Raw genomic sequence first — 25,073 nt, forward strand, 5'->3', positions numbered from 1 at the left:
TTTTATGTGGTATCTGACAACAGTCGAGCTGACATTATTTTGCTTCCCTCTTCTTTTGTTTCCTTCTGTCGTTGCTCTCTTCAGGGTGAAATGTGTACAAATCTGTGTTAATGACAAATTCTATGCACAGTGAGAATTATTGCATAGCATGATCATGACCGTGGACAAAAACTAATTTGATCCTGGAACGTCGTTTCACTTATCAGGGTGACCTACAAAATTAAAATAAATTCTTCCCTTTATCGCACAACGCAACACTTAAGAAGCGACCTTAAACTGAAAAGGGAAGAAAGACACTTGATGGATGGATGGGTGGGTGGGTGGATAGACAGACTGATTGATTGATTGTCTAATTGGCTTATTGATGGATAGATTGATTGATGAACGATAGATTAGATAGACAGTATAAGAAGGAAAGAGATAAGCTTTGATGTGTAACCGTAAACTAACCATACAAAGCAAACACGTATTGAACAAGAAGCCTCATTTCTATCATTACAGGCACTTTCATCGGTAACGTCATTGTTAATAATGATATGTAAATATGAAAAGACGATTCAAAGATCATAATAAATGAACCCGAGAATATATATATATATATATATATATATATATATATATATATATATATATATATATATATATATATATATATATATATATATACACATACACACACACACACACACACACACCACACACACACACAAATTGTTTTGACCTCATTGCGGTCATTACGTCAATTTCCAATTTCAACAACGCTTCAAGAGCTGATTGCCTCAAGCGTCGTGGAAGCTGAAGTGCCCGCGAAGCAGTGAAATGAATTTGAAACTCAATTATCCGAAATGAATACAAGCTGAACCACTCTTGACATGATCTGATTGGTTACAGGGGCGATCAAATGCACACGGGCGTCACAATAGCGTCATTTTATAGTGGATTAGACTAGTTTTACATAAACTTTTATTTTCGTTCGACCAAAATGTCAGAGGTGGCCGTTTCGACAGCATCGCTCGTTTCCTGGTGATATGAAAGTACGATTGCCCGTGTTTCCGTCTGATATAAGGTTAATTTTGTTTCTTTTTAATGAAAAGGTAGAACACATCTTATACAAGCATAATGCTATCGCCAATAGGCCATTCTAAGCTGAGATTTTCTGTCGACACTACCTACTATACCAGAACACTGATGACGAGACACGAAAGCAATAGTTCTTTATTCCCGCTTACTACAGTTGGAGCCAATCTATGTGGCTCTGAAAATGAACCAAGTTTTACGATATAATGTAAATACTTGATCAATAAATTTAGATAAGAGGTATTTAGGAGAGAATTGTGGATTTTTTGTGCTTAAATTAATTAACGAGATGAGACACAATAACTACAGTAAAACTGTACCCACTTTTTCTTACGATGGTGCGAGCAATTTTTTGGTTATTGTAATTTAGTCTGTGGCGGAGAATTTTATACCAGAGCGCGTGCACGGAAACATGTAAGGTGTACATAGCGTCAGTTAAATGCCGTTGTTTACATTTTGGGCTACATAATGTGCAAACTCTCAGTAAATTGAACATTTCATGCCAGAAATTTATTATAAGAATACAACAGCATTAAACTACCGAGGCGATGAAGTTTACCACTCGACTTTGACCAGTTCTCTTCATCGCTCGTCACGTGTTACGGTGTGAACTGGTCCAAGTCCCGTTATATGCTAATCAGTGGGATTTATTTACACATAAAATGACCTCCAAATGTTTTAAGATTCGCTTGTCTGCAAACTTCCGATTGTTCCGACATGTGTAGATTACGTCACACTGTCGGTTTCGTTATAGAGGGCGCGCCACATACCCAGGTTAACCGTGGACTTTGGCACAGTAACTGATACGCTTACATCTGTACAAGGTTGTCGCTTAAAGTTTCTCTCAGAATGACGACTTCCTTTGAAAAACTTCTATTTTTGCACTGCCTTATTGGTGTGTACTTTACTGCTGTTGGAGCTTGCACCCCGTCTGTAAAGGTTAACCTTCTTGGGTACCGTAATTCAAAACCGGGGCTGAAATATGCGGCGGGCGGACAGAAACTCGACGGATACAAACTCCAGGGTCTATCGAAAAGCACAGCATATACACATCTAGGAGTAAACACTGACACTGTCTTGAGAAATGTCAGCGATAAATTTCTTTCATTTGCGATTGATGCGTTCATGATTCGCAATCACTGGCATTATCACGATCTAAACTTCAGGTAAGTTGCCGTTTTTAAACTTTACTTAATTTTTTACTGTCAAATGTGGACAACTCGGAAGTGACATATGTCATATACTCCAAACACTTAGATCAGCAAAACTTGACAGCTAATTATTACAGTCACGAAGTCAGTAGATCCTGATGAGATAAAAAATTATTTTTTAATCGAAAGGTCAGGAAATCTTAATAAATATGCCTTTGGACGCATTCTGGACGTAAAAGGACGTCCAGTCTCAAAACTTTGAAGTTTTCAGTTTACAGGTAGTCGGGTTGAAGTGTTGCCGCATGCGAGTCACATGCTTTTGAGCAATGCCAGTTGTCCCAGGCCACTTGTATGCGATGCCCACGCTGCATTGACTGTCTGTCATTACAGTGTGTTCGAACACAATGGAAGGTCATCACATGACAAACAACAGTGGGTTCATAACGCTTCACCTACCTCTTTCATGGGTATGACTTTCCGTTCTCGTGATCGAATGAATGAATGAATGTGAATGAATGAATGAATGAAAATGACCTATCTAAAGGCTACCCGTGACCTTCGAAGGAAAGGCGGCTGAGGCGGCGATACTTGTCAATTCACTCTGAGGTCCGACGTTCAGTCGAACACAACGGTAGCTTGCCCCTTGTCAAAAAACCTTATCATTTAAGTTATCAGCGGCCCAAGGCCACGTTAATGGTCAGACCTGTAATTCTATATAGGTATCCCAGGAGCCGTAAGAGAGTTCGGAAAAGCAGAAAAATAAAGTTAACTGACCCTTCTGTGCTCGCACGAAGTTTTGAATGGATGCCATATCAGTATTGTTACTGTTGTACATAAAATGCCGCTTACAATGAAACTCTTGCAACTTTGAAGCATGTTGACAGAAACCAATAGCATGGCCTGCGTGTATCCGGATGGATATGTTTGACCGCACATTTTCAGTTTCACATCCAGTAAAGTTTCACAGAGACAAATTGACCAAAAATATGTTTCCGTTAATAAAATGGAATGAGCAATGAAATGGAAAGTTTTAGTTTCATTTACTTTTTGCGGCCAATCACAATACAGCAAGATTTTACAAAATCATACTAAACGCTGAACAAGTTTATGGTCGAAGGGTTTTAATAGGGTAGATTGGGTTATAGCAATCACGCATAGTTTTATTTGGCCTGACACTAAATGAGATCGATAACTTAAAACGGATGCAAATGTCATGTTCATGTATAGGTGTATTTTCTTTCAGTGCACCGAGGTTATTGACCCTGGCTGAAGCCCTACAGCCCGGCTACCTGCGTGTCAGCGGAACGGCGGCCGATTTCATGATTTTCAACGACACTGCGACGTCACTTCCGGTTGCAGAAGACAACTTCCATAGTGATCTAAATTTTACGATGACAGGTACGAGACAAGAACTTTAATTTTATTGATTGTCGGATTAATAGATTGAGTGTGTCAATATAGTCAGTTATTGAATCAGGATTCAAGTGGGCGTCTGCTCCTTGAAAACATTACTTTTTCTTTCGTTCCTTCTACCCGGTCAATCGTTTCTCATACAGTAACGTTTGCATCTCAAATTCGGAGAATTGAGCTCTTCATCGCAAATTCAATACAAAACATGAGTTCAAACATGACGTGATGACCATACAGTATGTTGCATCTTTTTTTTCTTCGACTGACAGTGGCCGTGAAAAAAGTCAATAGGGATATCATCAATTTGTGAAGCAGGTAAAACTTTATGCCAATTTCGATACAATATCAATAAAATATATATTCGCCTCTTATGATATAGTTTTTATTGCACTCAGCTCAAGACTGGGACATTATCAACACATTCGCGGTCAAGGTTGGTTGGCAACTCATATTCGGATTGAACGTGTTACTACGTGACGGGCAAGGTCAATGGAATCCCGATAATGCCTTGAAACTGTTCAAATATACCATACAACAGGGATACAGGGTACATTGGGAACTCGGTAATGGTAAGTTTGGCATATTTTGAATTTTTTTGTTAGTTTTCTTTCATCAGGTCAAAAGCAACTTTAAATGTCATGAAGAGTTTTCTTCTTAGATTAACCCACAAAATGTGTATAATTTATTTATTATCTCTCCTGCAATTCAATCGAAATTAAAATGTCCACGTGTTTGTTTTTCTTATAGAGCCAAATTTATTCCCAAGCAAAGCTAACATGACAGTATCACCATCGGCGCTTGCAAAAGACTTCAGAACGCTGAGGAATATTTTAAATAGCAAAGAGGAACTCCGAGACAGTCTCCTTTTCGGCCCCGACACGACGAAACCGTTGGAAGACGGGGAAAATAACCCTGCATTCGATTTTTTGAAAGGGTAAGCGCACAGAGCATTATGGGTACATGTATCACTGAGCCACATCATGGCTTCATTGCAAAATGGGCGAGGAAGGAGTGTCATATAGTAGCATATTTTCGGATTCAGTTTAGTTTCCTGTCGTTTAATTGTTATTTTCGTCTGCTGTAATGTCGTGACAGTGCGCTAATCACCTTTCATTCTGCCGAGATCTGTTTGAAATAAAATCTTCAGAATTTACGGAACCTAATCTATGTACGCTCACCCTGGGCAGTTGTTGCCGTGAGCTAATGAGATCCCCTGATCTGCTCATGGTCGATTTTGTCATGATATTTTACTACGCTTTTTGAGAGAATTTATGTGATATTTCCTGAACCAGTTTTATTGTTTCATTCCCTAATCGTAAGAAGACTGTTAAATAGAGATGCCTGACGGTTGAGTTTAGCAATAGAACTTTCCAAATCAGAAACACTACACATCACATGGCAAGTTAGCATTGGCAACAAGACCGTTGCATTCGAAAGGTGGTGCTCCGAAGAGGGTAATAGTGTTGTCATATGTACATAAAATTACATCAGACGCTCGTGCTTTTTTTATCATTTTACAGGTTTGTCTCTTCTTGCAACGTTACCAACGCAACAACATTCCACCAATACTACCTGTGTAGCCATCCCCCAACACCGGAGAGTTTCATCAATCCAGACAATCTGGAGATTTTACCGAAACAAATCCAGGCGGCCAGAGATGTCGTCAATCGTTACAGACCTGGTTCTGCCTTGTGGCTGGGAGAAACAGGGACTACGTGCTCAGCTGGGTCCTCATCATTATCAAAAACCTACGTCGCCGGTTTCATGTAAGCATCCCAAAACATGAAATGAGACTGTGATAAAAGGAACCTCGATGTATAATGTTTATTACATTTCCAACTAACATGTATGCTTCCGTTGCCGAAGGTATTTTTGAAACTTGCTGCAAATTGAACGATTTTCAGATATTCATTTTAATCATAAACAGTCGCCATTGTGAGCTTATTACTAACCTCAATCCACCTGTGCAACATTTTATCGTAGCATACTTAAGTACAATACTGTTTATCTTTTGCGCATGCCTGTTCCTTTGTTAAGATAGAATGCGCCTGTGGGACAAATATTCGGACTCTCAAATTTTTACTATTCTTTTCTGATCTGCCACTCTTTGGGGCTTATGTAAAAAGAAAAATCGAAAAGTTCATGTGTCCCCATAGAGTAAACCACGGTCGTGGAGTGACCGAGAGTTAACAGAGATGGCGGCCATTTTGAATTTCAAATATCGGTAAATGTAAGGTTATTTGTTTCTCTAGTTCAAAATTGTGCACGGTGACTCCTGATTTTTAATCGTGATTAAATTTTGGTGAAAGAATTGTTGAAAATTTCTTTTAGGAAAGTTTGAGTGAAAGTTTAAGTCTAACTTTCGAGGCGCATACTACCTTAATAGCTGTGCGAGGCTATACTTTCAAGACCATGTGCCTATCTGCAAATGTATTTATCACATCAGAAAAATCAAGGGTGACTTCAACACAGTTTCTCCGAATCATGTAAAGGCGATAAACAAGGCAAACCATACAAAATAGGTCTTTCCTGAAGCCGCCGGTGATCACGCTCATATTGGCTTACATATTGATCCTCCAATGAAGTCAACACATTATCAACTCAAAGATGTTGACGTCAAGACCGAGCATTGACAGCGTGTTCGCAAATTATCGCATAGACTTGGAGCAGTAAACGAAAATGTCAAATGTTACCGAGTCAACATTTGGGAAACCGCCGGGGTTCACCCACCCTGCAAGGTGCGATGCAGTTGAGTATTCACACTGTCAGTAAGGTCGTATCTGCGATTGCTTGCCTTAAAAATCAATTTGTGATGACTGCTTCTGGAATTTGAATGGCATCGATGACAATTCATTAACTATCGACGAAATGCAGTAATAGAGCTTGAAGGGTCAGAAGCTGTAACTTTTGGTGATTTTTTCACTATTTTTGTTCTGAATGTCAACTACATTTTCTTTTTTCTACTCCCCGAAGCATGCCAAGATACACGGTATTCAGCTTGTCAACTCAACGTTTGCATGATTCGTAATTGTGATTTAGGTCCGAACTACAATTAATTCTATAGTGCTCGCAAACAATAACAGTGGATTTCACGCGTATAGACGCTGTTTTTACAAGCTACATGCTTCGGGGAGTAGAGAAATAACTTTTAAATTGCATAGAGAACTAGTGAAAAAAAGCCATTCAAACTTACAGATTCATGCCCCCCAAAAACAAACACGTATACAGGAAGCAATCTAAACAAACTGAATATATTAAAGTGAATTTTTCCATTTTAGGTGGCTTGACAAGCTCGGCCTTGCTGCGACAAACGGTCTCAATATTGTAATTCGTCAAACGTTTTGTTGTGATCATCAAGCAATGGTTGAGAGTGACGCCACACCCTTACCGGCAAGTTTTGTAGCATAAAGACTATTGCAGCCACACATGTAAAAGAGAATTTTCCTTTCTTGTTAGGTACATGGACAAATTAGGCATAGCTGCCTCCCAAGGCCTAGACGTCGTTGTGCGTCAAACGTTTGTCGGGGGTGGCCAGGGAACGGTTGATGACGATCTTACCCCTTTGCCGGCAAGTAAATTCTTTCAGAGAATTTCGATTTAATAGAGAGTGTTCCTGTCAAGTTTGGCCCGTGGCAGATGAAACAGAATTGGGTATACAAATGAAATCTAGACTAAGTGAATTGAGAGAGAGCAAGGCGCGATTTTGCCTTCCGTACACAGAAATACATGTCTCCAATGAACAATGTAAGTCTCACTTCGATCCCTTTGACCCGAGGATGAATCATTGAGCATGCAACGAGTCTTTCCAGAATATTGTAATGAAGATTTGCCTGCATGGTGTCAATGACAGCTTACACATCTTGACCCGTTCACAACATCATCACACCAAATTCTGGAAATACTCTACAAAATGGTAGCCAGATTTAGAAAATGGATTTCAAGGAATATACTAGTAATCACTCTCACCAAATGGAATATCTTTCAAACTTAATCTTACGGGCTCATTACCCTATATAACCGAAAGCAAGTCCTAAAATTAAAGAAATTAACACATTACAGTGCACAAGAAGGAAAATGACGCGTCAAGCTGTGATAAATAACTTGAGAGGCCTTTGCCAATATCATGAGTGTGTGTTTGTTCTCTCATCACTCCAATTCTCGCATTTCCTTAGGACTACTGGTTATCGGTGTTATATAAGAGGCTGGTCGGACACAGAGTTCTCTCGACGAAGATTGCCACAAAAATTGGATTTGAGAAATTCGATGCAGGCGTGCGAGTCCGGGCATATGCACACTGCACCAGAACTACCGGGTACGATATTTTCCTTTAAGGATTCTGTGATCACTTGCGAGACACATCTGATATAAAGAGATGTAAGCTTATAATATGGGCTCGAATACAGACTTTAGCATTTGATGTTTCGGTAAAATCTTATCCTTTCAAATCATATATCACATCTACGACTGTTCTTGTATTTCAGGACAAACTATACAGCTGGTTCTGTCACGGTCTTCATGATGTCTCTACTGAGTAACGAGACAGTGACAGTGTATCTAACTGGTGCCCTCAGTCATTCTTCCGTAGATAAGTATGTACTGTCAGCTCATGAAGGAGAAGGGATCACGTCAAGGTAGCTATTCCATGGCATATACAGGGATGCCTATTTATGTGTGTATGTGTGTGCATGCATGCATCTATGTATCTATCCATGAATGTATGTTGGGTTGGGTTGGACGGGTGGGGTGATGGATGCATACATGCATTCATCCACCTACTCGCCAACCCATCCATCCACACACACACGTACTCACACATATTTACTTAAGTTTGTATGTACACAGTGGTATGCACATGCTGACGTCGTTTAATTTCGTTGAAATGTCCTGCAGAAATACTGGTACACAAAAATGAAAAACCCTTTAGACGAAGCAATGTTCAGATAAACTGAAGTTTTCTAGACAAGAAGCGGCGCAAGATTCGGAGAGAGTACCAGTTCGTCACTCGACATTGTAAGATTCTACCTCCGTGTATCGCTCGCATAGAATATCAAAATCACCGATACAACCACACATACAAAACTAGACTCGAAGACGCGCCGATAATCTTATGTATTTACACAAGATTGTAGGTTGTCCGGTCAGTATCCGTACCGACATGCAACGATGGACACGTCATCACGAAGTAGAATATCTTGTTAAATGTCGATCTATAGGATTAAAAAGAAGATTTGCACATGTTCATCTGTCCCTCGGCTTATCATACCTGCACTGTAAATATAGTAACTGAAACTTGAAACTGACGTGCTCTATTTCACTATCTGTAAAATTGTATCCACATCGCATCGAAGAACATGGATCATCTGAATACCAAATTATCTTCACTAAGACCGACTCATCTTTGCTATGACTTCATCGAAAACCCATACCCATTAATAGTCTGTACCCTTCACTATCGAGTTTTCATTTATGAATCCAATGTATTATTTTCCTTCCTTTTTCACAAACAGGCGAGTAGACCTAAATGGTCAAGTCCTACAGCTAGTGGACAATTCAACCTTACCAGAGTTATCGCCACAGCGCATGGGGCCTTCAGATATCATCCAGCTACCGCCCCTGTCGATGGGATTTTTTGTTCTCACCGACGTCAAAGCAGCAGCGTGTTTGTAATTTTATGCACCTGCTAGTTCTATTGTAGTGAGTTAGTTGAAAGGATTGGTTAAGTCAGACATACGCCCTGACCAGCATGATTTTCAAAGTACAAACAGTCCTACAAGACAGAAATTTGTGACAAAGCCGTCGAAAGTTGCACCACTGCCTGGCCCTTTTGTAAGGAGAGTGACGTGTTAAGAAAGTCTAGGCACTTGACCTTAGCATATTCAGTGAATATTTGTTAAATTTAAGGATCCTCAAATTCACCAGTATTAAACTTTTCAGTCCACAGAGAGATGCTTGTACTCTTCATAAGGTGAATGAATGTTTCCACAAACTTTTCGAAAATTGTAGTCATGATAAAAATTATAACATTGTAAGTTTTCCTAAAAGTATTAGACCAGCTGAAGGATATACATCGATGTTTATTTTAGAGCACAACACTTTCATGTTCAAATTTTATATAAATTGTGATGCACTAAAAAACTTACCTTTCATTTGGCTGGTAGTACACCTTTGTGAGTTTTTAACTTTTTTAGCAATTAAGTCTTCAATCGATTGCATGTATTCTGCAAGACGAAGAATTCTAATAAGGAGGTTCCAAGTTATCTTACTCACCAGTGTTTTGACTATCGTCACACCATGAAAGTACCTGGGATATGAAAATTTCGTAACATAACAGACTATGATATTCATGTTATACATGTGCTATAGTTTTGTCGTAGACTGTGTTTTGAAATTCACTGGTGACGCAAATCTTGCATCAACGCAGATTTAGCTGTAAACACTGGGAAGTTAACGGACGTGAAAATATGGGAACAATCAAAATTTATACCACATCAATAAAATAAAGCTCTCCTTGTTCCTTTGAAATTTACGGAATTTGTGAAATTGATGTCTATTTTCGTAAGACATGAGAATTTTATTTTTGCATTTTGTAACATCTATGGTGACTAATATCTGTCTTTTTCAATAAATAAAGTGCGTTGCAGTCTTTTGTTATAAAATACTTTGTTTTTCCTTGCGTTGTAGCTAAACACACATACACGCACACACACAAACAAACAAACAACACACAAACACACACACACACAAACAAACAGAATAAGCGCCTTCCCTTGAAATTGATTCTAAAATGAAGGCTTGACTCCCGACTCTGTAGCCCTAAATTATACAAATTGCACTCTTTCCAACCATGTTTTTCGTTACATCAACCCAGTCAGTCAGACAACACTTAATGGCACTGGCCTGGATACGTTGAAAACGTATCGTCTGAAAGTCCGCGATTATGCCGTAAGAAAGGGGCAGTCCGTTGTTACGACCACGAGTAGTCGACTAGGCAAAAATTGAAAGTGGCCGTCTTAAGCTATTTTTAGCAAGTGAAACAATTCCGAGCAAACTCCCTGGCCGCAACTTGCAAAAGATGGTCAAATAAAGGAAACTAGACACAAAATTATTGTTAAAAATTTCTTATCCTTATTTAATCACAGAGCGTCACGTAGTGACGGCAAAAACAACTATGTACAATATTGAAATTATTTTGTACTATGAGCGTGACCAGGTACGAATAAAAAAAAACTTGTTTAAACTTTAGAAAATTAACAAAATGTTCACAGACCCAACGACGAGAGCTCTCTCCTCACTTTAATCACGCTGGTTCTCAGTGCCCACTCCGTTCCGCGATGCGTCAGTCTACGGGAAACAGCCACAGAGCTGGACACCCAAGTTCAGACAATAATCAGCAGCTCGACGCACAAGTTCAGACGATAATCCAAGTTGAAGTCACAACAAGAAAATACCACTAAGACGTTTCCAAGTTACAGGAATGTACTCACAGGTACGTTACTAGAACTTCTTTAGGCGTCTACAGCCACACAGAGTTACTTCCAGACCGCAGTCAGAGTTTTCGGCACCAGCAGGTAGACAAAAGTCAGTCAAACTGGGCTCTGTCTACAAAAGGTGAGAGGCTCCGCTCCGTAGACGTGGATTTCCGACGACCCTCCACTCGTAGCACGTGTGAAGGTTTACATACGGCAAAAGAAATAAATTATTCATAAACACCTGGTCACGTAAACATACGACAAAAATACATCATTTATAATCACATGGTCACGCAAATAAGCAAAAGAAAACAAAAGGATCCAACTATGTCACGTGGTCACAGGAAAAAAAATGATAGAGGGCGTTTCTCTCGTAACACCGTGTACACCTGTTTTCAATGGCTTGACATTAGTTACATGATAAACTCTCTTTGGTAAATTCGCCACTTAAGTTTTATACTCACCTCTATCTGTTTTCTGAAGATGTTCATCCTTTCATGTTTTATTTAAGTCAGGCTCGAAATCGGAAAATATCCTACTAAACCTTACTTAACCTAGTAGAGTCTTTCAACAATAAATAGAATTGTTTGTTTTATTACTCAGAATGAATTTTCAGAGAACACATCGTCCCAATCTTTGTTAATTGTACGCGTGTTAGAATGATAAAGGGTTTAATGTCTAGTAAAATACAAATTTTGACGTCAGTGAAAGCCCAAGCCTTCGGTATACTGAAGATTTTTATTTCCTGCCAAGTACCACATTTCAATCTTCGATGTGTGTATTGGCCTTTGGCAGGATGTACACAGTTTAACGTAACTGGTTTTTAACATCAGTACAAAGTCATTTCGCACTTAAGGTAGAACGCACCTCGGGGACAGAAATTCGGGCTTCAATTTTATCAATTTTCTTCTGACCTACCTCTTGTGGGGGCTCATTTTGAAGCTCTCGGTGAAAGAAAAGTTTTCACCGGCTTAGTTTTTCGAAAATCGAAAATTTTATTTTTTCCATAGAGTTAACACAGGGATAGCGGCCATTTTGGATTTCAAATATCGAGAAATTGCAAGTTATTTGTCTCTCTAGTACCAAAGTTTGCACGGTGACCCCTGATTTTATTCTTGCTTTGGTAAGAGAATGGTTGAAGGTTTCACTGAGGAAAGTTTGAGAAAAAGTTTAAGTCTTTCACTTTCGAGGTGCATATTACCTTAATAGTGTGAAATCAGACATTTTCCCACATACCTCTTGCGCTCCAGGTCTATGCTTGGTTGAATTGCAGAAACAGAGTTCTGATTCAGAACTCCATTATCAATCCTCCTGGTCATGGATTTGACCACGTCTTGCAATAACCTATCAAGATGACTGATTTCGTCTAGGAGATCCGACACTTTTACAGAATGCGAGGAGACCCTTCAAATGGATATCGAAGGGATGCTTGGAAAATCATATCAGGCACGCGGTATGCATAAAATATCGAACGCAGTCTTATCAATACACTGCTGATAAAGACATGCCATATCTGTTCATTGTTAAATACTTTCATGTATAGATGAATTTAATTTTGCTGATACCGAGTTCCTACGGTGGCCCAAAACTACCTGTTCTCCGCATTCAAAGTCTGCGTCGCAATCAAATGTTTTTCTCTCACATATGTCTCTGCATTCAAAGTCTGCGTCGCAATCAATTGTTTTTCTCTCACATATGTCTCCGCATTCAAAGTCTGCGTCGCAATCAAATGTTTTTCTCTCACATAAGCCTATGTCTCCGCATTCAAAGTCTGCGTCGCAATCAATTGTTTTTCTCTCACATATGTCTCCGCATTCAAAGTCTGCGTCGCAATCAAATGTTTTTCTCTCACATATGTCTCCGCATTCAAAGTCTGCGTCGCAATCAAATGTTTTTCTCTCACATATGTCTCCGCATTCAAAGTCTGCGTCGCAATCAAATGTTTTTCTCTCACATATGTTCTGCATTCAAAGTCTGCGTCGCAATCAATTGTTTTTCTCTCACATATGTCTCCGCATTCAAAGTCTGCGTCGCAATCAAATGTTTTCTCTCACATAAGCTATGTCTCCGCATTCAAAGTCTGCGTCGCAATCAATTGTTTTTCTCTCACATATGTCTCCGCATTCAAAGTCTGCGTCGCAATCAATGTTTTTCTCTCACATATGTCTCCGCATTCAAAGTCTGCGTCGCAATCAATTGTTTTCTCTCACATATGTCTCCGCATTCAAAGTCTGCGTCGCAATCAAATATTTTTCTCTCACATATGTCTCCGCATTCAAAGTCTGCGTCGCAATCAAATGTTTTTCTCTCACATATGTCTCCGCATTCAAAGTCTGCGTCGCAATCAAATGTTTTTCTCTCACACGTCTCCGCATTCAAAGTCTGCGTCGCAATCAAATGTTTTTCTCTCACATATATCTCAGCATTCAAAGTCTGCGTCGCAATCAAATGTTTTTCTCTCACATATGTCTCCGCATTCAAAGTCTGCGTCGCAATCAAATGTTTTTCTCTCACATATGTCCCCGCATTCAAAGTCTGCGTCGCAATCAAATGTGTTTCTCTCACATATGTCTCCGCATTCCAAGTCTGCGTCGCATTCAATTGTTTTTCTCTCACATATGTCTCCGAGGTATGCCTCAGTGTACGTTATTCCGCGAAGCATAATTTCTATCGAACAGCGCTCTCAGACGGTCGCTATTGACAACGACGAACATTGTATCAAGTTATTTTCAATAGATTATCGATCGAAAATTTGTTTGGACGCCGCTTGTGCCGGGCGCTCGTGTGTTGAGGTCACGTCATAAACATTTCCACAATAACCCATATATTGACTTATACACTTAAATATCAACATTGAAGGTATCCGTTGGTTTCCTGTACTGAAATTAAATCGACGACAATTTTTTTAGTTTTGGTGATACTTTTACGTACGTTTCGGCACATTTTGGCGCACCTCGGCGTAGTTTGGCGCCATTGTGAACGGAAGACTACAACAACCTGACTGGTATTTGGGTCTGATAATTTAATACAGACCAAATACCAGTCAGGTTGTTGTAATTTATACCAAATTTTGGCGAATATTAACTATGAAAATCCCAGTAAACTGCAAGAATAACACAGAACAGAGGCGAACGGGCGTAGAGTCTCCACTGTAATCGTGCAGTGAACGTTATCGATCGATATCCTTTTGTCCGAAATTGATACATTGTTGTCTCGCTCACTCGCGTGTAGTCCCCCCCCGTTCACAATGGCGCCAAACTACGCCGAGGTGCGCCAAAATGTGCCGAAACGTACGTAAAAGTATCACCAAAACTAAAAAAATTGTCGTCGATTTAATTTCAGTACAGGAAACCAAGATACCTTCAATGTTGATATTTAAGTGTATAAGTCAATATATGGGTTATTGTGGAAATGTTTATGACGTGACCTCAACACACGAGCGCCCGGCCCGTCCAAACAAATTTTCGATCGATAATCTATTGAAAATAACTTGATACAATGTTCGTCGTTGTCAATAGCGACCGTCTGAGAGCGCTGTTCGATAGAAATTATGCTTCGCGGAATAACGTACACTGAGGCATACCTCGGAGACATATGTGAGAGAAAAACAATTGAATGCGACGCAGACTTTGAATGCGGAGACATATGTGAGAGAAAAACATTTGATTGCGACGCAGACTTTGAATGCGGAGACATATGTGAGAGAAAAACAATTGATTGCGACGCAGACTTTGAATGCGGAGACATAAGCTTATGTGAGAGAAAAACATTTGATTGCGACGCAGACTTTGAATGCGGAGACATATGTGAGAGAAAAACAATTGATTGCGACGCAGACTTTGAATGCGGAGACATAAGCTTATGTGAGAGAAAAACATTTGATTGCGACGCAGACTTTGAATGCGGAGACATATGTGAGAGAAAAACAATTGATTGCGACGCAGACTTTGAATGCGGAGACATATGTGAGAGAAAAACAATTGATTGCGACGCAGACTTTGAATGCAGAGACATATATGAGAGAAAAACATTTGATTGCGACGCAGACTTTGAATGCAGAGACATATGTGAGAGAAAAACATTTGATTGCGACGCAGACTTTGAATGCGGAGAACAGGTAGTTTTGGGCCACCGTAAGTTTCCAGTTATGGATACTCCTCTACGGTGGTGTATACATAGCTTGTTACTTAACTTTGACTAGAACGCAGAGGTCCGTTCACATGCGGGCGCTCTTTTAAATGCGACCCTCAGAAACTGAAAGAGCTGTCTTACAAATGTTATCGCACATGACACGGATACAATTGTTTTCATGGATTACTTTGTAGTTGTAATGCTGCATCAGTTTCCAGCGAAAAGAGTTTATTTTGATAAAAATTTAATCATACATTTTTCATCATGCCTTTAAAGGGAAGGTGTAGTCGGAACTGTACACGTGCGACTTTCTTGTTTTACAAACATTTCATTTTATGCACGCAATCTAGATGCATCCCGTCAATACAGCTGCAACAGTAAAATTTTACGATGTAAGCCGATGCAAGAGAGTCGTTCAGTTTCCAAAGGTCACATTTAAAAGAGCGCCCGCATGTGACTGGACCTCGATGTTGTTTACAAACACGTTTTAGCTTTCATCAATTGCCAATGTACACTTGAACAGTGTTTACATCGGTAGTATTGGACATAAGAATGCATTTCCGACGACCCCACTCCCTTTAGATGAGTTACAAATTCAGCTGGCCATATAATAGCTCCCACGCTAATATGTTGCAGTACGGTAGGAATTATGTCAAATGCCACCGCACTGTATGACATGGGCGCAAAGTTCATTATTGGACCTTTAAACGATGGACTCCTCTCAACACAACAGGAAGTTCATCGTAACGACTTTCTCATCGTTTCATCCCGTTGAACCGGGTAAAATTACAAGTTCGGCATGGAATACGATCCCCTGGACGTCCACAGTGAACAACTACTGCGGGGTGAGGCGAAAAGGCAAGAAGTCCCCATAAATATTGCTGTGGGCGGAGGCTTTACTGTATACAAACGAAGATGGTTTGTACTGTTCGTCGTCGCTCTTCACGCCGCTTCAGCTCAAATGGTAATAGCCATTTCTTTTCTGTTGTTTTTCGCATTCTCTGAACACAGGTAACATGATACTGTAGTTGTCGTATTGTTGTGAGGCAATATATTTTAAGGAGAAGGTCGACGGGTTCCAAAACAGTGTGACCAAAAGCATGACCTACTTTTGAGTCAGTCGACCTAATTTTGTCACTGTAGACTCTCTTTTTACATTTTTTTCCACATTGAACAGATCAAACAAGATCAGAAAGCTCTGCAGCTAGCTCTCTAGGAGTCATTTCCACAATACATTTAATTTAACACTGAAATGAGTCCCTGGCCATTAAGACGTTCCTTAACGCGACTAAGGAACAAACATTCGGACTCTCACAATACGTTTTGGTCTAACACTTGACTGTGAGTGTTCATGGAGTATTAAGTGAAGTTTTCACCGGTAATTTTTTTTGAAATTGAAGATTTTATATATTCCCTATAGAGGTAACTTAAGGATGGCGGCCAGTTTGAGTTCCAACAGTCGGTAAATATTGGTAATTTTCTCTTTAAACCATTACTGTGTATCAAACATTACCCCAAACTTGATGATCACATGACCCTTGGGTAAGCTTTGACAGCACCAGTTCGTCACCCGGACCCACCATCGTGTAATAGATGACAGCTTCCAAATAGAAATTTAACGTATCTTGAATGGAAAGGGCCTTCCTCTGTCAAGGCTGTCCGACGATCTGCTATCGGAACATAGTGTGATATTGATGTACTCTAACCTTTAACAGATCTGGTTGTCATTCAGTCCAGTCGCCACGGAAGCGGCAAAGTTCTATAACGTCCCGGTGTCGAGGATCAACCTATTTTCTCTAATGTTTCTAATTTTATCAATACCAATGGGTTTTGTAGCGGCCTGGCTGCTAGATACATATGGACTCAGGCCAGGGGTGAGTTGTCTCCGTTTTCTTGAATACATGTATGTATAGTGGTTTAATTTGCCGTTGCCTACTACTTGCAATTGTGACTTTAAAGGATCTACATTAACGGTCAGTCGCAGTAACTTTTGGTGATTTTTTCGTTCTTTTTGCTTTCAATGTAAATCACTTCCTTATTAAACTCCTCAAAGCACGCTGAGATACGCGGTATTTCGCTAGTCAACCCAGCTAGACTGCATTGCTACTGTTGACAGGTGAACTCTGTCCGAACAACAATTCAAATCAACAATAGCAGCTTGAATGCGCGTTACACGTATGCACACTATGTTGACGAGCTGAAAAGTGGGTGTGTCAACGTGCTTTAGGGAGTAGGACAAGAAACTTGCAGTTGACATACAAAACAAACATCGTGAAAGAATCGTCAAAAGTTATAATATTGGCCTTTTAGTCACGGTAATTGCTTCATTGCCAATTACTTGCACTTGATGGATTTTGTATCTTTGATTCTTTGCTAAAAGGGTTCGCAGAATACAATCCGATGACTTAAGATATTTAAAAGCTTTTGTTTTTGTATTCAGATCTTGCTTGCATCTTGGGTGAACACCATCGGTGGCGTCGTTAGAATCATCAGCACGCTCGATTTCGTACCAAAGTCTCATGCTTTCTCTGTCGCGATGGCTGGCCAAGTCATCGCAGCAACAGTTTACCCTGTGTTCACGTCCTGCCCGACGAAAGTCGCCAATAAATGGTTTGGTGAAAATCAAAGATCCGTGGCCACCATGATCGGCACTTTCCCTTTGGGATATCTATTGGCAAATTTGCTATCGCCGTTGCTGATCAAAAAAGAGCCACCTGGTATGGGTGGAATTGAGTTTATGGTAAGTGTTGATATTGACGTCCCTTATACCGCCATTGGCAGTAACCTCAGTGAACAAGCGCTTTCTTGTCTCATTGTGGTATGTTGAATGCTTCTGTAATTTTCTCTGTAGGTAATTTCGCAGTACATTTAGTAGTTTAAATTGCACTTGATGAAAAAGGATAAAATCAACGTTTTCAACCTACCGTGTCATGAAATATTTTTTTAATCGGCACCTGAAGCTCATATGGAGAGGTGCGGAAATTTAGCTTCGCCATGGTAATACGTTCCCCTGTTGATCAAAACAACCAATCACCTGTTCAATAAATGAACCTTTCAACCAGTCAAACGATTGAACGATCGATCGACCGACCAATCAACCAGTCATTCATTCATTCAATCAATCTATATCCAAATATTCGATACAATGTGATCGATTAAAGGTTTGAGGGATAATGTTATGTTGTATAACGAATTATCGTTTTTGTTCGTATCATCAAAAAGCCTCGACTGATTAAAGCAACAAAAACAAACAAACAAACGAACCATCACTCTTCTTAGACAAACAAATAATCTACTTGTATCACCACGCACGACTGGTGCGTGAAAATGTGACAAATTTTGCAATACCGACTTGCCGCATCCTTGCCAGCCCAACGTTTCAAAGCTCTGCAAAGCTTACCTGATGTTGTCCAATATCCCTGACCGAGCTGAGCCATACAAGCTCCGCTGGTAATAGAACAACGGCACTTTCATGTTTATAATATATACGTGAATCGATATGAAATTTGGAACGCTTGCAAGCTTTTCACATTTTTTTTTCAATATTTCAAGAGCCAGCTTAGATTACAGTCGATCAGTCCTGTCAACCGTGTACGGTACAGGTAAATGATGTATTCGTAAAATCGTAAACGTTGATGCACATGTATCCAGAATACGTTTTAACATGATTATGAAAAGTCGAGCCAAAGCATTCGAAATTCGTGAATCTAATCTTAGGAAATTGCACTGTCTGTTACATGTAACGCGAGAAAGTTCGCTAACAATCCCCGCATTTATAATCTTTTCCAGTTAATAATAATATGTGTACCATCAGCCTTTGGCACATTGCTGGCAACATTTGGTTTATGCAACAGCTTACCTCCCACGCCGCCATCGAGAGCAGCCGAACGACAAGATGAACCGTTTTGGACTGGATTCAAAGAGGTAAAGCTAACAGATAAGACTGAACAATTTAATGTTTATCGACGAAGGCGTTTGTTGTGTCACAGTTGTAGTTAAAGGGAGAGTGTCGTCGGAACTCTGCTCAAAGGCTTGCGGGGGCCCCTATGACCGATGTAAACATTGTATCTATGGTACATTAGCGACTGATGAAAGTTAAAACATGTTTGTTAACAATGCATGTCGTAAAATTTACGGGTTGCAGCCATGTTGACGTGATGCATCTCTAGAGACAACCTCCCTTTAACTTTATAATTTTATTACTCATCAATTATAATTGATGTATTTATCACGAGTTTCGTTTTCAAGGAGCTTGCAACTAGTCTGAGAGTGCCGAATCTGTTTGATATATTATATCCGACTACTTTACCAAATCCATAGCGATCAATGTTATTCTGTTTAATATACATGAGTATACAAGTGATGCGTAAAATGGCGATTTTATAGATATCGTATCAGTTGTGTGTCATTTGGTCGGAATAGTGTATCAGGCATGGTTCTTTAGGAAATCAAGTATATTGTTAAATGTAACTGCCAAAGATTAATTATCCAATGTATCATGTGAATGCAAATACCCTTTCTTTGCATACCGTTACTAGAGATTGTCTCTATGATGCATGTTCCCTCATTTCATGAAGATCAAAACCTTTGTGTTTTCTGACAGATTCTGAAAATCCGTTCATTTTGGATCCTAATGGTTCTATGCGGATGTGGAGTTGGTCTGTTCAATGCAGTAAGCCTCCTACTCGAGCAGATCCTATGTCCCCATGGCTACACTCCGGTAATAGGCACTTTTCACCGCAAACTTCTCTTTATCCATGTACCCTTCATTTTAAAGGTGGATGTCACTGCGGTTTTAGAAGGCAGACACAGATCAGAAAGTAATTCCAGTGACAAGACCAGACAGAAATGTTTGTAAGAGATGCAGTCAGTACATGGCGTAAACAAAACATGATAATGTACACATTTGGTAAATAAATCCATTCAGCTATGACCGTTTTGAAGAGGAAACTAATTTAATGTGAAATCCTTTGCCGACTATATACCTAAAATATATAGATAGAGTCAACGTCAATTAATAACGTACGTTTCTGACAGTCACCAGAATACATCCAATTAAGTTAAAGCTTTCCCATTTATCTGTTGTCATGTTTTTCACAGTAATTTCTTCACGTATACCCTAAGCTTATGTATCAAGCGGTTGACTTATGACCGGGAGGGCGGTAGTCAAGCCCTGTTTAGGTACAAGTGACGGTGCACCCTGCACCGTTCGAACTGCAAAGCACAAAGTCTACAATTCCGTTCGCTATGACAGTGCCCCAGGGCGTGGGTGATGCATTTCATCGCATCTTTAGAACTCCTGCTGTTGAAATAATTTCGTGTTTGTAGACTTTTGCAGGTATCTGTGGAGCTTTAATCATTGGCGTCGGTTTTATCGGAGCCGTCACTGCAAGCATTATACTTGATAGAACTAAAATGTACGATGAAATCTGTAAAGTAATGCTGTGTTTGGGTTCGATCGCCATGTCGTTCTTGGCTGCGGTAAGATGATGAACTAATTGTAAGGTGTACTTATTATCTATTTCTAAACTTTGGCAACTTTGAATAGTAAACGTTTCCTCATATCGCTCAGGCAATTTTTGATTTCATGAGTATTTCAAGTAACAAATTCGATAAGAAGCATATTTTTAAAATGAGATGGCAGAGCCAAAAGTATTTCTAAAGAGTGAAACATTTTCTCTAAAAGGGATTTGTATCTTGTCCCTTTTCATAACTGAAACAATGAAGCTGATTTTTTCCATTCAAAATTATCTTCTCGATAAATATAAAAATATTTAAGTTAGATCCTTTTCACCAAACCCAAAAAGAGAGTCGATGTGAAATACTATAATATTCGTGTTATTACGTACTCGTACGTTCTCTCTCTAATAACAATACGCACATGTGAACAAGGAACAACAGACATTAAATTCATTCATTTAAAATAAATTTTATAATTAATTAATCTATTATGATTTATTCATAGTTTGTATTGATTTTAGCGTCTAAGACATTTAACTGAAGACACTCTACACCTCTACCAGAGTCTTAATCTGGAACATCTCGCTATTTTCAGAGACCTAAGGGAAGGCAGCAGACCACGGCTGTGTAGCCATGGCAAGGAACTCTGATTCGTTAATGACACAATAACTGTATCGAGACCAACCATAGAACGTCTTTCAGTTTTCATTTTCGATTCGTGCATACCCAAGCCGCGGGACTTGTCTTATAGTTGAATACAGCTCAAATCTGCGACTGCACTGTACAGAATGATTGCAGCCTTCTGTACCAGAAAAAATACGGAAAGCCTCCCGTTCGATTAAAATTGCATAGTTTTTTCTCAGTTTGTGTTTCGCAAAATTGTGTTTGTTACGTTATTTTGCGATTGATGATTTTGACTGCATAATTTGATGAATGGTATATTTCACTCTTTACAAACAGGTTGGCAGTATTTCGGATAAAAAAGTATCAGTCGCCGTTGGATCGGCTATCACTGGCTTCTTCCTGTGTGGTTCCTATCCGATTGTATTGGAGTTAGCAGTGGAAGCAACCTATCCAATAGCACAGGCGACATCCACTGGCCTTATTCTCATTTCGGGGTAAAAAGACTGCACAGTTATTTTACTGTTTAAGAAGAGCTGGCCTCCATAGCAAATGATGGCCATAAGGGTGTTTGGGTTTGGTGTAAGAAGTATGTTCTGTTTGTCGACAAATATCTCTGGAATTTCAGCAACAAATTTATGTCTACAGACCATTGTAAAGATATCTTTTTTTAAAATTTGAATATTGGTTAGCATAGTTAAGAAATTCGCTAAGTGTATTTTAGAAAGTGACAATGAATATTGCCTTGTCGGACATGTAACACAAATTTAAGTAACAGGAAAGAGCACATAGGCTTACCTATTTTAACCAGAGCCAGTTTAGCCGTTCTTCAACGTTCGGATGTATTTCTACTTCGTATGATTCTCGTAACACTTTGTATTTTCAGATGTACGGCACACCTTCTAAATCGACTGTAACTTTTCTATCTCCACAGTCACATACAAGGTATTGCGTACACATTTGCAATGCAAGCGTTAGGGAGACCGTTACCTGATCATCTGGTAGACGTTCAACAATGCAATAAAGGAAACCAAACCGTTACATTTTATGCAGAAGATACCAATAGCGACCTCCCGGATGATATGACCTGTAAGCCAACAACAAATTTGTGATACGAATACACTTGAACTTCAGTGAAACCATCGACGTATATATAATTACAATAAATGCCAAACTATAGAGCTATAGTCATTCTAATGTAAAGTAATGTTCATGAATTTCCATCAGATCAAACCCGTCTCGGGAACAGATAGTCGGACTGTCAAACTTTCACAATTGTTTTCTGATCTACCACTTGTGGGGGTCATTATAAAGCTCTTGGTATAAGAATAATTTCTACAGTCTTAGTTTTTTGAGGAAATCAGATATTGTATTTTTCTCCACAGAGTTAACACAGGTACGGCAGCCATTGCGAATTTCAAATAATGGTAAATTTTTGGTAATTTGTTTCTCTAGAACCAAAATTTGTACGGTGATCCCTGATTTTGATTCTTGAATTTGAAAGAGAATTGTCTAAAGATTCCTTGAGAAATGTTTGAGCAAAAGTTTAAGTCTTTCATCGAGGTGCATACTACCTTAAAACTCAAAGTTTGCATATTAAATATTTATTTTATATAATTTTTTACACTTTTGTTCACAGGGTCGATGTTATTTGCTGCAGGTCTGATGTCACTGACCGTGATTTCGTTCACTTTGCTATTCAGCACGGAGTACAAGAGAAGGAACACAGAAAATGCGCTGAATTATTCAAGACTAACACTTTGATAAAAACATCACCGGAAATCGCAAAAAAGTGTATGCGTCGTTTGCGATTGAAAAAAAGATGAATTCGTTTGTATGAAGTCGGCCAACTTTAAAGGCATTTACATTTATCCATTGCCAAGACCACACTAGCCTTAATGATACTTGATTGCAATGAAGTAGACTGTAACAAGTGAACCGATACGACTGTGAGGGTTCGCCTATGAAATTTAAAGAAAAATATCCAAAAATGTGTATTGTTTGCAAAAGGAAGTATGTGAACTTCCACGTATAGCAACAGACAATGGTGAAATAAAAAGTTTACCAAATGTCACCACTGCTCAAAGAAGGGACAATATAATGTTTCATTTTTCCATTATTTTTGCTCTGAGCAACTGTAAATCTTCTTATTTTTCTACCTAAAGTATGTTGACAAAGAATAGGAACATTAGCCTTGCAAACACAGCCCATTCCGTACTATGTGCAGTCATTGTGTTGTCAGATTAATTCTGATCAAAACCAAAATCAGTTTCGACAATCAAACCTCACACCAGACACATGATTTTCGGAGTATTACAAGAAACTGTATTCGTGAAACAAAGACATAAAGAAATTTCAAGGAAATTACATTGAAAAGTTGACAAGCGTTCGAACTTAAAGACCAAATAGCTGTATCTGTTAGCATTATTTTTGTGATTTTACTTCCAAACTAAAACAAGTTCGTGGGAATATACTCATTGAGAGGTGTTTATACAAGTATAATAAACTGTCCACTCGGACTGCATGTGCAATTTTGAGCAAGATAAATATTAAACGTTTGCCAATACATAAAATGGCGCCCTCATGCAAACAAAGCAAAAACACTGTACGTCATGCATATATGCATTGGAATCTTCACAGAAACAACAGAGTAGTCCAATATAATGCATAGTGCTGAATGTTTTCCACTAGGACATCATATGGCGGGAAGTCAAAATAACGATTAAAATTTAAATTGTCAAATTTTTCAATAGTGAAAGACTATATCCTTTAAATTTTGTAGAATTTAAAGAAAACCAGAGCAAATAGAAAGCCTTTTCAGGTCAAAACATTTCAAGAGTTAAAGCTAAAGGGGCTTTGAACCACAGACGGTAACGTTTCTCTACTGACCCTGCTCTAACCTGGGCTAGTTTCGTTTCCAAATGAGTCATGGCCAAGGGTTGTCAACAAGTTGTTGCCTTTGTCGTCAGAAGGACAATTTTCAAGGGTAAGTCTATACGGAGGGGGGGGGGGGCATTTGAATGCATTTTGGGGCTTAAAGGGGCACTCGAAACGAAACTGTCTAAGATTGATATGAAATGTGTTTGGTTGTCTCTTAAATAAAAAAGTCACAAAATAAATTGTAAAGAAAAAACACAATCTCTATCGTGTATTGAATACCTTTAGTAAATGTTTTTGATTGTGGAAATTTCGTCATTTCCCTATTTCGTTCTTATTTCGCTAAGTTGCTATATCGTTTATTATAAAAAGCCCAAAATTCCACTCCATACGATAGTCACCACTCCCATCAACATATTATTAATGGCGCGTGACACAAGTTACAGAATCCGTGGTCATTGTTTTAAAATGCGCGCAACAAAATTGCAATTTGATATGCAGCCGCTTATTTAGGATATGCCTTTTTCAATATTGACTTTGACCCGACTTAGTTGACATTTTTTTGTAATTATCCCCTCAGACATTTAGTAGACGTTTTCTCAGGCGATGTTTAAAACAAGCGCGCTTCTTTGATACTTACAAAAATACTTAACAATAAAACGGTAGTTTCTATGCTGAGACAATTCCTTGGCACTTTGTGGCCAGTTGATTTTCTAATTTAGGTATTCTATGGAAAATAGACTGAAGGATAATTTTGAAATTTCAAATATTTTAGGCGAGCAGGTGAAGCGCATTTGGCCCTATTCTAAGTATGATAGATTTTGCCTCAAGTTAAAGTGTGAGAAATCGGTAAAAAGCCTTGTGAGGATGGTAGCGG

The 25,073-nt window shown here is 39.1% G+C and overlaps 2 protein-coding genes across 3 annotated transcripts; both read left to right on the forward strand.

The window, feature by feature from the left end:
• Positions 1-1,815: 1,815 nt before the first annotated feature.
• Positions 1,816-10,294, forward strand: LOC139120618 (heparanase-like). 2 transcript variants are annotated; one of them, XM_070685127.1, is made up of 9 exons: positions 1,816-2,243; positions 3,472-3,626; positions 4,034-4,207; positions 4,386-4,572; positions 5,159-5,404; positions 7,095-7,206; positions 7,811-7,950; positions 8,120-8,269; positions 9,146-10,294. In XM_070685127.1, the coding sequence occupies exons 1-9, from the start codon at positions 1,927-1,929 to the stop codon at positions 9,303-9,305; spliced, it is 1,641 nt and encodes a 546-aa protein (XP_070541228.1). In that variant the 5' UTR covers positions 1,816-1,926; the 3' UTR covers positions 9,306-10,294. The 2 variants fall into 2 exon arrangements, with proteins under 2 accessions (XP_070541228.1, XP_070541229.1); XM_070685128.1 differs by lacking the exon at positions 7,095-7,206 and adding an exon at positions 6,917-7,028 and having other exon boundaries at positions 1,847-2,243.
• Positions 10,295-15,876: 5,582 nt separating this feature from the next.
• LOC139120619 (solute carrier family 49 member A3-like) lies at positions 15,877-23,934 on the forward strand. Its single transcript, XM_070685130.1, has 9 exons — positions 15,877-16,202; positions 16,954-17,112; positions 17,679-17,978; positions 19,028-19,162; positions 19,842-19,958; positions 20,567-20,719; positions 21,659-21,816; positions 22,254-22,408; positions 22,959-23,934. Exons 1-9 carry the CDS (start codon positions 16,038-16,040, stop codon positions 23,081-23,083), a joined length of 1,467 nt encoding a protein of 488 aa, XP_070541231.1. The 5' UTR covers positions 15,877-16,037; the 3' UTR covers positions 23,084-23,934.
• The last annotated feature ends 1,139 nt before the right edge of the window (positions 23,935-25,073 follow it).

Source organism: Ptychodera flava, chromosome 20 (assembly GCF_041260155.1).
Source record: "Ptychodera flava strain L36383 chromosome 20, AS_Pfla_20210202, whole genome shotgun sequence".
Classification (NCBI taxonomy): Eukaryota; Metazoa; Hemichordata; class Enteropneusta; family Ptychoderidae; genus Ptychodera; species Ptychodera flava.

Coding starts and splice junctions, on each gene's coding strand:
- LOC139120619 (XM_070685130.1), top strand. CDS start 16,038: ATGGAATACGATCCCCTGGACGTCCACAGTGAACAACTACTGCGGGGT. Junction 19,163..19,841: donor TTTGGACTGGATTCAAAGAG/GTAAAGCTAACA, acceptor GTTTTCTGACAG/ATTCTGAAAATCCGTTCATT. Junction 20,720..21,658: donor CCATGTCGTTCTTGGCTGCG/GTAAGATGATGA, acceptor CTTTACAAACAG/GTTGGCAGTATTTCGGATAA.
- LOC139120618 (XM_070685127.1), top strand. CDS start 1,927: ATGACGACTTCCTTTGAAAAACTTCTATTTTTGCACTGCCTTATTGGT. Junction 5,405..7,094: donor ACCTACGTCGCCGGTTTCAT/GTAAGCATCCCA, acceptor CTTTCTTGTTAG/GTACATGGACAAATTAGGCA. Junction 7,207..7,810: donor ACGATCTTACCCCTTTGCCG/GCAAGTAAATTC, acceptor GCATTTCCTTAG/GACTACTGGTTATCGGTGTT.